The sequence below is a fragment of the Rhinolophus ferrumequinum genome, chromosome 28 (genome assembly GCF_004115265.2).
Source record: "Rhinolophus ferrumequinum isolate MPI-CBG mRhiFer1 chromosome 28, mRhiFer1_v1.p, whole genome shotgun sequence".
Classification (NCBI taxonomy): Eukaryota; Metazoa; Chordata; class Mammalia; order Chiroptera; family Rhinolophidae; genus Rhinolophus; species Rhinolophus ferrumequinum.
The window spans coordinates 4395672-4409885 of record NC_046311.1 but is presented as its reverse complement, the minus strand read 5'-3'; the positions used below and the strand labels follow the sequence as shown (position 1 = coordinate 4409885).

Below are 14214 nucleotides of genomic sequence, written 5' to 3'. Positions count from 1 at the left end.
GTCCAAGATCACGGTGCCAGCAGACTCAGTGTCAGATGAGGGTCCAGATGAGCTCCTACACAGCTGTCTTTTCACTGTGTCCTCCAAGGGTGGAAGGGAGCCAGCATTCTGGGGTCTCTTACAAAGACACTCATCCTAATCATGACCTAATCACTCCCAGAGGCTCCACCTCCTAATCCCATCACCTTGGGGGTTAGGATTTCAGCATATGAATTTTCAGGAGCCACAGACTTTCAGACCGTAGCACTATGATTTACAAGCATGTACATACTATTATGTACATGTGCCATGTGCATAACTGTTTACTTGTCCATTTCACCCACTAAACTGTGAGCTCCTTGAAGGGAGTATGTCTTATTCATAACTCTTTGCCTTGGCCCAAGACCTGGCATAGACCCTCCACAGGGATTTTTGGTAAAAGTTACTGAAAAAGGAATGAAAACTGTCTTTGCTCTAACAGAACTATGGATGTGGGACAGTATGGTATTTTATTGTAGGTACAAAATGACAGTGTGGTACATGGAACATATCCAGAGAACAAACACACATCCTAACGATGGCATCTCCTTATGTTTTAGAAGTCCCCAAACCGGGTACCAGACAATCTGTCCTCAGCTCAGCATCCCTTCTTTTTTCATATCTGTTTTCCATTTCCAAGCCACCCTTGTCTGCCCCCAGAACAGCAGAAACTTCCATCTCACCACATCAAAAAATGCTTCCTCAGTTCTAAGACTTGCGTCTTCTCACATCCTAACATTTCTGAAAGTGAATTGCATCTTGCAGTCATTACCAATGGAAACCTGGCACCAGGAGAGGTGATATGGGGATGTCCACAGGCCGCCTGGAGGAGACGGTGTCTGCACTTCTGTGACCTCTGGGGAGCACTATGCACGGTTGGATTTCAATCAAAATCTAGAAGCATATCTGTCACTTAAAATGTCATTAGAAAAACTGAACTCTGATGTAGTAGCAAAATTTATCTTGTGTACAGAAGATTTCTGCAGAAAGGCTATCGAAATTGCCAAGACTCTTCTAGATCTGTATCAGGAAACCCTCAGCCTCAAGGAACAGAAACCACAACGTGAAGTGGCTTGAACAATAAGGTCATCTGTTATCTCAGAAAACAGAGAGATCAGAGGAAGGAGTGCTTCGGGGCAGGTTGAGTCAATGGCAATGTGACAAAGGACCCGGCTTTTCCAGTTCTCTCTGCTATCACCTTCAGATAGAAAACACCCAGAGAAGGAAGGGCGCATTTCATTATCTATATAGCTGCAGGTGAAAATGATAAGAAAAACAGAGTTTGGTTTTGGAGCCTACTTGGCATCATCTAACAATATTTGAAACATAGATACCCTTTCGCCCATCAGGTCACGGTTCCAAGTGATGATTTTATCCTATAGATATATATACACACATGTACACAAGACACTCTGTATAAGGACATTTATTGCAGTACTGTTTGCAATAACAACAAAAAAAAATGAGAGAGAAAGAAAGGGAAACAACCTAACAGTCCTCCACCAGGGAACTAGTTAAATCAATTATAGCATCTACATTATGAGGCACCTACTATGTGGCCATTAAAAAGTGCAAGGAGGATTTATGATAGTGATACAAAAAGATCTCTAAGATGTATTGTTAAGTGGACAGAGCAGGTGAGTATAACATCCCACAGGTGTGCGAACAAAATGGGGAGTACATACACACACACGTGCTAGCACGTGCACAGCCTGGAACTAGAACGATATACAGGCGACTGGCACCGTGGTTGTTTTTGTGAAGGGGAACCAGGACCTCAGGGTTCCAATCTTTTTGCAGTGTTTCAATTTTAAATTATATGTATGCATTCGTTAGATTTACCGAATATTAACATTTTCAAAAACAGGGCTTGAACGGTCTATACAGTATAGACTTTATAAGGGGAAGGGTCACCTGTCGTCCAGCCGCCAGCCGCATTGGGAGTGCCAGAATTCAAAAGAGTAAATGCGCAGGTGGAAGTCAGGCTGCAAATGGGAATGACTATGAGCCAGAAGGTGGCGCTACAGAGCACAGGCCGGGACCCAGCCTGTGAAAACGTCGGGTACCGGCTACACAAAGTGACGCTGATATTTTATATAAACACACGAGAGCTTTTACACCCGATTGTTGTTCCTTCAAAGTAGCCTACTGAGAAGCAGGATGTTCAGGAATCTGAGCTCAGGGCTTAAAAATGTGTCCGGAACTCCTGCTTAGCCCTTCAGGGTAAGTGACACGAAATTCATTGGTGGCAAAGATTTGTCCACAGTAGATGGGTCAAAATCTTGGAAACAGTCAAATGTCATTTCGCCACAAGTTTGGTTAAAGAAGAGATCAAATTAGGCAATCTTTTAGTAGAAAACAAGACATACAATCAAAGAAGGCGGCTGCTCTGATGCTTCTTACAAATTGGCTGTGAGGGCTCAACTCCCAAAGGATGCTCAAAAGATGACGCGAGCCTCAGGCTGCCCAGCGGACTACTTTGAAGAAGTCAACGCTCTCTTGGAAGTGTAGGTTTGCTTACTTGCTGGCCACACGGGCCCGGGCTCCCTGGGTGAGGCGCGGGATGGGTGGCGGGGGTGCGGCGCTCAGCTCTTCTTGCGCAGCTGGTTGTACTGCGCGCGGCCCAGGATGGGCTCCATGACGCTGGGCCGGAAGAAGCTGTCGCTGACCCTGCGCGCCGGCTTCTCGCGCGGTGCGGCCGGGAAAGCCGGGCGCGACGAGGCAGGCGGGTCCCCCCTGTCCTCCAGGCCGGGGCCCCGTGCACTGCGTAGGCTGCCTCGGGGCTGAGCCGGGCGCAGTGTGGAATCGGGGCCAGAGGGCGGCGCCCCAGACCCCCGGCGCTCGGTCTCAGCCGGCGGGTTGTCGATGTCCCGGAACTCGCTCTCGGGCTCCATCAGCGACAGCCTGGGGAGCTGAGGACCCGGCAGCCTCATCAGGGCCTGGTTTGGCCTTCGCCTTGCGACTGCCATCCCCACCCCTTATCCCCCACACCCTTTTCCCCGCCCCCCACCTCTTCACCACCCTACCCCCGGCCCGCTCCCAGGAGCGGCCATCAGGAGGGCACAGGCTGGCTGGTGGAACAAGGGCCTCGGCGCCGCAGGATGGGGTTTGGGGGGAGATCGCTGAGGTCCTGCCTGCTCTGACGATCTCCACCGTCTAGACACCCAAGGCAAGGCAGACCCCCACCAAAGTTTCTGGACCCCTTGTGCCTCCCTCAGAAGTCCCTCAGTGGGAGGTCAGTGGCTTTCCTGACCTTTCTGGGGCCTGAGTTGTGGGCTAAGCACAACCCACACATTGCTCGGGTTAGGGAGCCCCCACCTGGGCCTGTTTTGGGCCCAAGGCAGACGGGCTGGCGGCCAAAACCCCTGGCACACCTCTTGGTGGGAGTGACTGACTGAATGACTCACCCCCCACCCCCGCTTCTCTAAGGGAGCCTCCTGCCCTGACCAGCCCTCCTAGGGCCTGTAACTTGCTCCAGGAAGGGGCCCAAGGACTCCCAAAAGGCTGGTATTGGTGTCCCTTGGGTTTTTCCTGTTAGCGATAGGTGACAGAATTGAGATGGGGGCAGCTGCTGTCCCTGGAACATAGCCCACCCCCAAGGATCTCAGGCAGCCTCCCTCCAGCCCCTGCCTAGGGAGAGGCATGCAAACCTCCCAGGTCCTGCAGGTGGGAGCCGAGGGGTGAGGGCTGGGCCACTGGGGACCCCGAGACTGACGGGGAGTAAGGATGTGGGAGAGGTACCAGGCCAGGGCAACAGGTGTCTGCATTCCTGGGGCTGGGAAGGGCCCCAGTCACCGCCCCAGTGCGTGGAAATGTTTTCGGGACACGGAGGATCAGAGAAGGATCACCAAGGAGACGGACGGAGGCCGAGGGGCGGGGCGGGTCAGCGTGGGGGCGGGACTCACCGGCACGTACTGCACCACGGTGTCCACCACGTTGTCCGTCACGCCCTTCAGGGCGTCTGACAGGGACATGGCTCTCCCTTTGGTGGAGGAGACCGCTCGGGCTGGTGTGAGGCCCAGCATCCTCCCTGCCGTGCCCAGCACAGCTGCAGGTGCCCACGTCACAGCCGAGATGGTGCCCTGGACAGCCTTCTGCAGGGTGTGGGCCACACTGCCCAGGAGGCCCCGCGGGCTAGGCTGGGCTGCTACCTGGGGACCAGGGCAAGGTCAGCGCCTCCTGTAGCGCCTCCCCTGGCCTTTCCCCTCCCCACCATCCCCAGAGCTAGAGAAAGAACATGGACACCTGGCTCGGCCACTAGCTGTGTGGTCTTAGGCAAGTCACTTTCCCTCTCTGAGCCTGTTGCTTCATCTGTAAAATGGGGATGACAGTCTTGACCCTGCCTATCTCATGGGTTGTTGGGTCAGCTGAGAGAAGGGCATGCAAGCACTTTGTTGGCGGGGTGTCTGGGGTGAGGTGACGAGTGCTGCCCCCAGGTGCCACGTCCCTGGGCCCTTGTATCACCCTGTGCCTCGCTTCTCACCCCTCTATGGGCTGTGGGACCTCCAGACTGCCGCACCCCCACTCAGCTCCGGCTCTCACCTCACGGAGCTGCTTCTCCTCCATCTCTGACTCCTCCTCCTCCTCAGTCTCCTCTCCCTCTGTGTCTGTCTGCTCGTCACGGTCCTCTTCCTGGGAGGTGGCCAGGTTGTGCAACCAGGGGACCCGCACCTCGCTCTGCCTCCGGGACACCACTTGCATGGCCGCTGAGGCTCCCCACTGGGCCAGGCTGCTCTGAGGGAGTGAAGGCAGAGGCCCCCGTCTTCACAGCCCCTGTAGCCAGAGCCCCTCTCCCCCGGCGTCAGGTGGGGGACATGAGCCAGGCCTAGCTCCAGCAGACCATTCTTAAAACTTTTGTGAGTGATAACTGACATACAGTGCACACATCTTCAGTGTACAGCTCTGTGAACCGTTACAAGCACACAGATCAAGACACAGACCATTTTCAACCCCCCAGGAGACGCCCTGTGCCCCCCCACCCAGTCAGCCCCCAAAGGTGACCACATTCTCACCTCTATCACCACGCACTGGCTTCACCTATTTGTGAACCGCGTATAAATGGACTCATACACTGAGTGTCTTCTGTCATGAATACCTTTTTGTTCAGCATTATGTTGTGCGATTCCCCCGTGTTAGTGCGTGTTGAAGTAGCCCTTTCTTTTCCAGTTCTGTGCAACCGGCCAATGTAGCAAGAGACCAACCGCATCTACCCATTCTACTATTGACGGACATTTGAGTTGTTCTCAGTTCCCGGCTGAGGATAAAGCCGACGAGAACATTTTGACCTGTCGTGTGGGGGATATAAGCTCTCATTTCTGTTGGGTGGAGTTGCTGGGTCACAAGACATGTGTCTGTTGAACTGTAGTAGGTAGTCCTTGTAACTCTTTAGAGTGAAAAAAATCAAGTGGGCCAGTGTGTCCCATGGAAGGAAACCAGCAGGACCCTCTGGGAAATGTCCCCCCAGTGCAGGGGACAGAGAAGAACTACTACTACTATGACAGAACCTAGTGCATAGTAGGTTCTCAGCAAACGTTTGCTTGAATGAATGAGCCAGGCCTGACGATGCTTTAGAAAGTATCACCCAAACGATGGCTGAAAAGTGGTTGTCTTGGTTGCTGACCTTTAGGCTTTAATGTTTTTATTTCCTTTTTGGCCTTAGCTTATGAAAAAAATCCAGTTTATCTCTGCTAAAAATACACAGAGAAAGAAGTGTGTGTGTGTGTGGGGGGAATAAAGGGGGGTGGGACCCCGTGGGAGAATGGGAGAGACAGAAATGGGTGGTGGGGAAGGAACACCCTAGCAAGGCCGACCTGCCTTCAGCTCACGTTGTCCTTTTTCTCCCCTTGCAGCCTAGAAGACTAGCCCTCCGTTCCCTGCTTCAGGCCTCCTGTCTTTAGACCTAAAGTCGCAGCCCAGGCTGGAAGAAGGGATGCTCCCAGAACATGTGGAAGAGTCGGGTGGGGGGACCTGGGAGGGACCGGGTGGACACTCACCAGAGGAGCCACACCTGGGATCCACATGGCCAGTGCGTGGCCCTGCTTCAGCACTCGGGCTGTGGTCTGGAAGGTGTGTTGGGAGAGGGTGTTGGCCAGGGCACCAACCCTGCCCACGAGGCTCGGCTTGGCCTTGGGAGGCTTCTTGGCTCCCTGGCTTCCTGGAGCAGGGCCTGGGTAGGAGTTTGGGGGGAGAGAAGGGATTAGAGATGAGAGGGGCAGGGGAAAGCTGGTCTGGGTCTAGGCTTTGTCCTAGCTCCACCACGAGCTCGGGGTGATTTGGGCAACTCACTTTCCCCACTTACAAATGGGGTGAAGTGAGGATGTGTCCATCTGGAAATCCCACTGGGCCTGCCCTGCTCGAGAGCAGTGGCTGGATGAGCCCTTGCCAGTTTTGCTCATTCCCAGGCAGCTAGGGGGCCCACTCTCTCCCCAGGTGGGTCCGCCAGCCCCTAACAGCAGATACCTGATTCTTCCTTGGCTGGAGGGAGGAGGAGCTCGACCACCTTCTCCACACCGCCCAGGGCCAAGTCGGCCCCTCCAGAGGCCAGCCGGCCGGCGCGCGTGCTGGCAGCATACTCGGCAGTGTCTTTGGCCACGCCCCAGGCCAGCTCACAGCTGGCCAGGGCGGCCCCCATCACCTTGTCGGAAGTGCTGGCAATGGGCACGCTGATGCTGTTCCTGGCGCTGCGGAGGCGCGTGGAGATGGTGTCCTTCAGCTCGGAGGCGATCTGGGGGAAGTGCAGGAGGGCGGGCACATTAAAGGCCCAGGGCACTGGCACCAGTATGTGGGCACCTGGAGTAAGCTGGGCTTGAAAGGGGAAGGGCCCAGCTGTCCCCGTGCCAACCATCCGGGTCAGCTGGCTTCTGTACCGTTTCTGCCTGTCGAGGTCCTTACTATCCTGCGAGGTTTCTTTGATGACACCTGTCCTGATCCCCTCATGCACACAAGGCCTCTCCTCTCCCAAATTCCTCCACTGGCTCCTCTGTCCTGCCCTCAGAACACTGCTCACGGGCCCATCTGCATAGACTGTGGTCTATAGACGTGGTTGTTCTTCCTACGAGTTCTGCATTGAAGGGATTTGTCTCTCTCTCCTAGTAATAACCTGGGACCTCCCGTAACAAAGACATTGTCCTTCATCTGGAGACAAAGGGGAGTGAAGAGCACAGGCCTGGCAGCCAAACAGACCCACTGTCATGTGGCCTCCATGTAAGGCTGTGGCTGGTGGGAAGTCACTATTTTGTCATCTGCAAAATGGGGACAACCACCGCATCCCAGAGGAGGGTTGACAATTACATGAGAAGGCTCTAGAAGTCACGCCTTATGGCCCCTGGCGAAGGCTAGGGCTCAGTAAATGTCTGTGGGACAGATGAGATCAGAGACCGAAGTTTATTCCCCAAAAGCACCTGACATGGCCCTGACCACAGCAAATACGCAATGAATATGTCTCCAGGTGAAGTGCCTTTTCAGTCTCATGGCCCATTAAGGGTTGGATCTTGAGGATATGGGACTGCAATCCTAGGACCTGATGACGTGACCCAAGCACTTAGGGGGACCTAGTCCCCACGTGGTCCAATGCATGCCCCTGGGGTGGGAAGTCAGGATCAGTGGGACCCACTCCAAGCTCCTGTCTGGGTTTGCCGCTGGGCTTGGGCCTGCTGGTCCCTGCCCTCATGTGGCTCCACAGAAGCACGTTGTAGCCTCAGGGACAGGCAGCCGTCACCAGGAGGGCACTTGCCATAGAAATGAAAGACACATGGTGATGGCATCCTCCGCTCATGCCCTCTCCTCCCGAGGGGCAGTGACAACAAAGTGTGGGGCACATTAGAGAAGAGGGAACGGCTCACCTTTTCAGGAGGGTACTGGAGGGCCGGGATCTTTTCCTCCAGGTGGTCCAGGCCTCGGCAGGCCAGCTCGTTGGCAGCTATGACTGGAAGCAAAGGACCATGGTGGGGTGAGCCCTGGCCCCAGTGAAGACCCAGTAGGGACCTCTGTGCCAAGGCAGGTGCCTAGGAGCCCTCGAACCCCTCAGCCCCGCTGTCTGCAGGGCGTCTCGGAACCTGGGGCCCTCTGCCACCTTCCGCCCCCATCTGCTGTGACTCCTTGAGACCACGCCGTTTTCTTCCGTCTGTATGGGGACACCTACACTCAGCCCACTGCCCGCGTCTGTGCAAGTCACAGCCTGCTTCAACCTCACTTCCTCCTTGCCAGATGTGGATTAATGGTGCCTACGTGCAGGGTTGCTGTGAGGAGAAAGTGGTGGAAACTACGTGGATCAGCAACGAATACTGGACTGTCCCTCCTTCCTCTTCCTTCCGTCTTGGGGTGAGCACCAGGTGACGAACTCCCAGCCACAGCCCATCCTGGCCCCTGACTGTCCGTGGCCCTTCCGTTTAACCTCTAGGAGTGAGATGGTCACCAGTGGGAAACAGGCTCACAGGGAAGTGGGACCGGTGCCACAAGAAGCTTCCAGGAGATGCCGCCCGGGGCTGCCCAGGGCTAAGCTCCACCATGACAGTCGTGGAGGTCAGTTTTAAAGGACACATATATACTCTTTCATATGTTCTTTCTCCAGGTATCTTAGTTTTCTTCACAGAAATTCTTTAGTAGAGAGCCCAGAGGACTTAACCATCTTCTGACTGGGCAAAAGGAGACCCAGGGACATGACCTGTGGAGCGTGCAGGCAGGGCGGCTGGCCCAGGGCCTGGGTCTTCCTTACGTCTGTCCTCTCCTGTTTGCTGTGTGGAATCCTCAGACACCCGTAATTCTCTCATCAGGATGGTAGAAGGTCCTACACTTCTTGGTGCTGCTGGAATTTCCCTCAGTTCTGTCAAGAGCTGTGCCTTGGAGACCATGTTTTCAAACGGGGACAGGTCTGGTAAGGCTACAAGGACAGCTAGCTGTCCTCCACCTCCAGGACCCTGGCTGGTGGCTCTCTGCTGCTCCCGCCTGGCATGAGCTGGTACCAACAGCTGCTGGGCCCAGAGGGCTTCCCCCATGGCCTTCCACTCTCCCAAGCCCTGCCAGGCCAGCCCTAGTGCCCACTGCCCCTGCGTCTGTGCCAGACGCTGCTAGTTCCTACAGCTGCTACTGCCACTGTACTCGAAGCTAAAGTGGGTGCCCGGTCCGCCCCGAGCCCCACTCCCACCACTGCCCACACAGCTCTGCCCACCCCTTCCCCCTGCCCATTCTTTGGCCATCACTGTTACCCTAGAGCAGGAGTGTCCAAACTTTTTTCAACGTTTTTCACCAAGGGCCATATGCGGTAAAATACACACACAGCCGGGCCGCTCACTCGAGGTGAAGTACGTATTGCCACCCCTGGTTTATTTAAGTAAACTAAATATACTTTTGGAATTAGCTGTGGGCCAATTAACAATGGATGGTGGGCCGCAGTTGGCCCGCGGGCCGCAGTTTGGACACCCCTGACCTAGAAAAAACGCCAGCTGAGCACCTATAGATAAGAAGACCGGATCTAATCTATCCATATCTATATACGTATGTGTATCAGCTACATCTACAGATGAGAAGACTATGCAATGAGTCCGACAGACAAAAAGGCGGACAGACATCTAAGTAGACAGACAAGCAAACTATGAGATGACCAGACAGACTGACAGGCGGACACACAGACTGGCAGGCAGGCTGTGAGCAGCACTGAACAGGCGGGCAGCCTCCACGTGCCAAGCGGACTCACACTGGGTGGACAGCCTGCGGACCACGGGCTCCATGCTCCAGGCTGCCAGGCTGCTGGCGCCCTGCACGCCCTTCTCGTAGGCATTGCACACGGACGCCACCAGCGGGTGGGCTTCCTTGGTGCTGCTGTAGGTCTTCTGGACGCACTCGCAGGTGCCACTCACCACCGGCAGCTGCAGGACTCGCTGCAGCACATTCTCTTGTTCCTGGCGTGGAAGGAAGGAAGGAAGGCATTCAAGTCATCCCACCCCCTCCTGTGGGCACTGCCGGGAAAGGCAGCCCCAGGGTCACGGAGCCCATGGGTGAGGCCTGCGGGGCTCCATGTGGCCCAGGAGGAACCCAGGCCAGAGACTTCTCTGGACGCCCCACAGGAAAAAGAAGTCGGCCTGCCGTGCGATCTGATCACAGGCGAGGGCCTGGAGTGCTACGGGGGCAGTCACCCTCCTCCCGTGCCCTCCAGCTGCCCCTCTCCACCTACTGTAGAGAGCAGTGTGCCAGCATACCTGCCTGGAGTCCCTGTGCATCGTGGTTTGGGGGGCTTCTCTAAACATGTCTCTGGTCTTTCTGGGACAGTGCCCCCTGCCTGTGCATGTGTGTCCCATGCCTGGAACAGAACGCTCCCCTTCCCTCCTATACCCCTCCTGCCTGGAGAAATGCCTCCCCCTCAAGACACAGCTGGGCATCACTTCTTCTGGGAAGTTTCCTGACCCTCCTCCCTCACCTCAGAAGCCACCGCTTCCGTCCCCAGGCTGTCTCCACATTGGTCACGTGATGCTGTGACCATGTGTGTACCTGTCTCTCTCCCAGTAGACTTTCACCTCTGTGTCCCCGCTGCCTTCCTAAAGCTGGCACAGTTAGTTGAATAAATGAACCATGGTCAGGTTGCACCTACGTAGTAGGTGTAAGTTTAAATCTGCGCACAGAACCACGGATTCTCAGACCTCCCCCTTAGGGACCTTTGCAGCAAAACGGCTTCCCACCGTCTCTCTGGGAGGCTTGTGTCTAGATGTCTCCTCGGGTGGAGCGCGTCTGTCCTCGTGTGGCCTATGCCCCTTGTTGGACAGCGCTGCGGAGCTGAAATCCGCCTCCACCCTCTGCCCTCTGGCAACACTGAGCAAATCTGTTTCATCATTCATGGGCTGGCCTTTTCCACACTGGAAGGCAGATATGTCTCCCTTCGGGGGTCCCTCCTCCATGCTAAATAGCTCCAGTTCTTAACAGGCTCCCCCTGCTCTGGTGATCTCCTCTGGACACGCTAGTTTGGCGTTGCCTTTCTCACAAACACAGCACTCAAACGTGAAGACAGCGTTCCAGGGGTGGTCTGAGTATGTGGGGCACCAGTGAAACCAGCACTTCTCATTATTGGGGTGCTGTGCTCTTACCAACTTTGGCAGCAGTCACATAAGCAAACTTTAGGTCACCTACGAATCTTAGTGAAAAGACACTGGTCTTTGAGTAAAAGAATGTGGGTTCTAGCCACACAGAAGGAAACACTGATTCAATGCCACTCTGCTCCGAGCACCAACTGGGTGCTTGGGTGACATGACCTCATTTAAGTCTAACAGAGACCCTCTGAGGTCAGCATTATGGCCACCGCTTTGCCGATGAGAAGATAAAGACTCAGTGATGTGAAGTGACTTATCCAAGATCACACAGCCAGTAAGTGGCAGAACCAGGATTCTAATTCAGGCCTCACATGGCATATCTGGGATTTGTTAAAAATAACACAAGGTGGGGAATAGATGAAGGTGAGGAGGAGGCAGGACTGGCCATGGATTAATGGTTGTTGGGGCGAGTGAAGGGTATTATATTCAGCCTGCTCTTCGGAATGCTAAGAATTCTCCACATAAATGGTAAAAAGAGGATAGTCCCCAAGTCTGACTCAGACGCTCGAGCTCGCTGCAGCTTTGAATTTGCACGGTTCTGCTCAGGAGGCGAGGACCTAGCCTCTTCTGCAGGCAGGAGCCCGGAGACCCATCAGGGAGATGTGTACTGTGCCACGGGCTACAATATTGGAGTTTTTGTCTTGCAGGTGAGTTTGAGATGTGAACCAGCAAAAGACTATGGCCATAAACAGAAAACATTTTCTTTTATGTTTTGGAGTCTTCAGGGGTTGTTTTAGGCAAAGGGGGACAGAGATCCTGGGAAGGGAATAAAGCACCACCTGTTAGGAGGGCTGACCTGTGCCCTTGGCCATTTATGCCTCTCCGTGTTCTACGAGTCGACACAAAACTGAACACAGTGATGCGTAGAGCAAAGGGCAGCTGAAGCCTAACCTGGGACAGCATGGGTATTGCGTGGGTTCACAAGGTTTTAGTTTCACTAACAAGCTGAACCGTGCCTACATCAGAGGCCTTGCCGGGAGGCAGCAGGACACCTAAACATGTCAGCATTCCACGTCACAGGGAAAAGCAAGCGAGATGCACAACCCTGGACGCCCTGCCCCTCGAACCGCTTCCCACATACGGCAGCACGGGCTGTGCACCCTGGACCTCCACGAGGTGCCATTTACATAGACCCCAACGTGAAGGACACCCTGGAGGTACAGAACGCAAAGGCTCAGTACTGAATGGGAGGCTCTGCATCAGGGGTTAGCACAGTTCCCTCCTTCTCCTTTCCCGCCCAGCGATTTTTCTGTCCTTTTTCTCCAAGGTGCGTAGGTTTTAATAGGCCCCTGCACTCCCCAAGCCCAGATCCTCTACCGGCCCCTGCAAAAGGCAGTGAGGGCAGGAATCACGACGATGTAACTAACGGTCAATGAACTTGAGTATCACCCAGACGCATCTTGCTCTCCGTCCCCCGAGCCTCCCTCCCTACTCCGTCCTCCCCCAGCCACTGCCCACCCCCATCTCATAGAGCCCAAGTTACTTACGGGGAGGTCTCCGTCCGGCAAGGTGAGGCCCTTGTTGACAGCCATCGGAGCTCTTTAGGCTGCAAAGCAGAGGGCCCCAGGTCTATCAGAAAGCCCTCAGCTGGAGACCCACAGTCCCCTACCTCTCAGGGCCACCGACCGGACCCAGGCTGCCTGGGAGCTCAAGTTCTCTGAGCAGAAGGCATGAGGTTAGAGGGGGAATGTCACAGACCTCGAGGAGGAATGTCCTGGAGTCCGACAGGAAGAGGCCCTACAGCCTGCCTGTCAAGCCTGATGTCTCCGAGAAGGAGGGTTCAGGGTAAGAAGCGAAAAATGAAGACAGTGTTAGGAGAGAAGAGGCCTTAGAAGGTTAGGGTCTCTTAAATGAGGGGCCAAGAGAGACTTAAAAAAATAGGTCTTGTGGTTAGTCATCTTTTTTTTGTTTTTAATGAAGAAATTTTGCCTTAATTCCTGTTTTTTTAAGCAAGCCTATCTGCCAGTCCTTCCCTCTATGCTCTACCAGGTGAGAACGTAGTCACTCTTAAAACTCACTATTTTGTTGGCTGCATTCTGGAAAAGCCAGTGGCTCCAGACTGTCTACACTCTTGGTCATTCACCTTGCAGGTCTCTCTTCATCGTCAGTAACATTCCCAGGACACCCTGACCCCCAGCTTCTTTAACTCTCAGACACCCACCGGCTAAGGCAGATGGCCCACGACCCAACACTCACTCCAGCTAATGCCGCCTCAGTCCCAGAGCCCAGGCTGCAGTGTCTCCTCCGGCAGAATTCCAGTTGCTCTGAGGAGTCTCGGCAATGCTACTAACACCTCCCTGCTAGAGGAGGGCAAAGGAAAAGAAAGCCGGGTCAATCGGTTGTCATGGTTATTTGACCCAGGGTCCCCTGGGCATATCCCAACTTCTGTAAGATTGAGCCAAGTGGGAGGTAGATCGAGGAGCTGGACGTCCAGGCTCAGAGGAGTTACTATTCCAGAGCCTGGAAATGTCAGTTCTGTAACATGTTTCTGGCCCCCCGTTCTCAAAACGCTGTTTTCCAGAAAGGTTGGGGTATGTCATTAAACTCGTAAGCTCTGAAGTTCCGTATCTTGGGCTCTTTTTCCACAGAGGGTCCTGTGGAGATGTTTTAAACCCATTCCATCCTTTAGGACTTACCAATCAGGAATGGATTTTGACAGTAAGATTAAAACCCACACGGAACACAGTTCACCTGAATGTACCACTCTTTATGAAGAGAAATTGTTCTCAGTGAAGAAGAGAAGCCGAGTTGGGGTTGACTCCTTAACAGTCCAGCCTTTCAGGGAACAATTTCAGCTTCTGGAAATTCCAAGATTTCAAGGAAGTTTATTGAACTCTACCTGGTCTGAGATGCCAGCAGAGGCAGCGGGAGAGCCAACCGGATTTTGTCAAGTCTGGAAAAGTGACAGTGTTGACCGAGACCCTATTAGTGATCTACCACCCAAGAACTACCACCTCACTTGCACCTGTTCCTTAGCAACGAGTCAGGCAGGAGCCCGAGTTCTAGTTCCTGGCTACAAATGACGGAGGACGATGGCGTAAGCCATAGTTTTCAGACTGCCTAAGAAGGGCCTTTTAATTAAAATGGACAGCAGGACGAAACTTATTTCCTTTGTTGGTAG

General features: G+C 54.2%; 1 protein-coding gene across 4 annotated transcripts; it reads right to left on the bottom strand.

The window, feature by feature from the left end:
• Window positions 1-1428: 1428 nt before the first annotated feature.
• On the bottom strand, window positions 1429-12736 carry PLIN1 (perilipin 1). Of its 4 annotated transcripts, none has more exons than XM_033100299.1 (8): window positions 12581-12736; window positions 9710-9914; window positions 7860-7942; window positions 6478-6742; window positions 6012-6184; window positions 4561-4752; window positions 3924-4169; window positions 1429-2930 (listed from the first exon to the last, which is right to left on the bottom strand). In XM_033100299.1, the coding sequence occupies exons 1-8, from the start codon at window positions 12623-12625 to the stop codon at window positions 2604-2606; spliced, it is 1536 nt and encodes a 511-aa protein (XP_032956190.1). In that variant the 5' UTR covers window positions 12626-12736; the 3' UTR covers window positions 1429-2603. The 4 variants fall into 4 exon arrangements, with proteins under 4 accessions (XP_032956190.1, XP_032956186.1, XP_032956189.1 ...); XM_033100295.1 differs by lacking the exon at window positions 12581-12736 and adding an exon at window positions 10689-10919; XM_033100298.1 differs by lacking the exon at window positions 12581-12736 and adding an exon at window positions 10430-10607.
• Between the last annotated feature and the right edge of the window lie 1478 nt (window positions 12737-14214).

Coding starts and splice junctions, on each gene's coding strand:
- PLIN1 (XM_033100295.1), bottom strand. CDS start 10,904: ATGGAGGAGGGACCCCCGAAGGGAGACATATCTGCCTTCCAGTGTGGA. Junction 6,185..6,477: donor TCCAGCCAAGGAAGAATCAG/GTATCTGCTGTT, acceptor ACTCCTACCCAG/GCCCTGCTCCAGGAAGCCAG. Junction 4,170..4,560: donor AGGAGAAGCAGCTCCGTGAG/GTGAGAGCCGGA, acceptor CCTGGTCCCCAG/GTAGCAGCCCAGCCTAGCCC.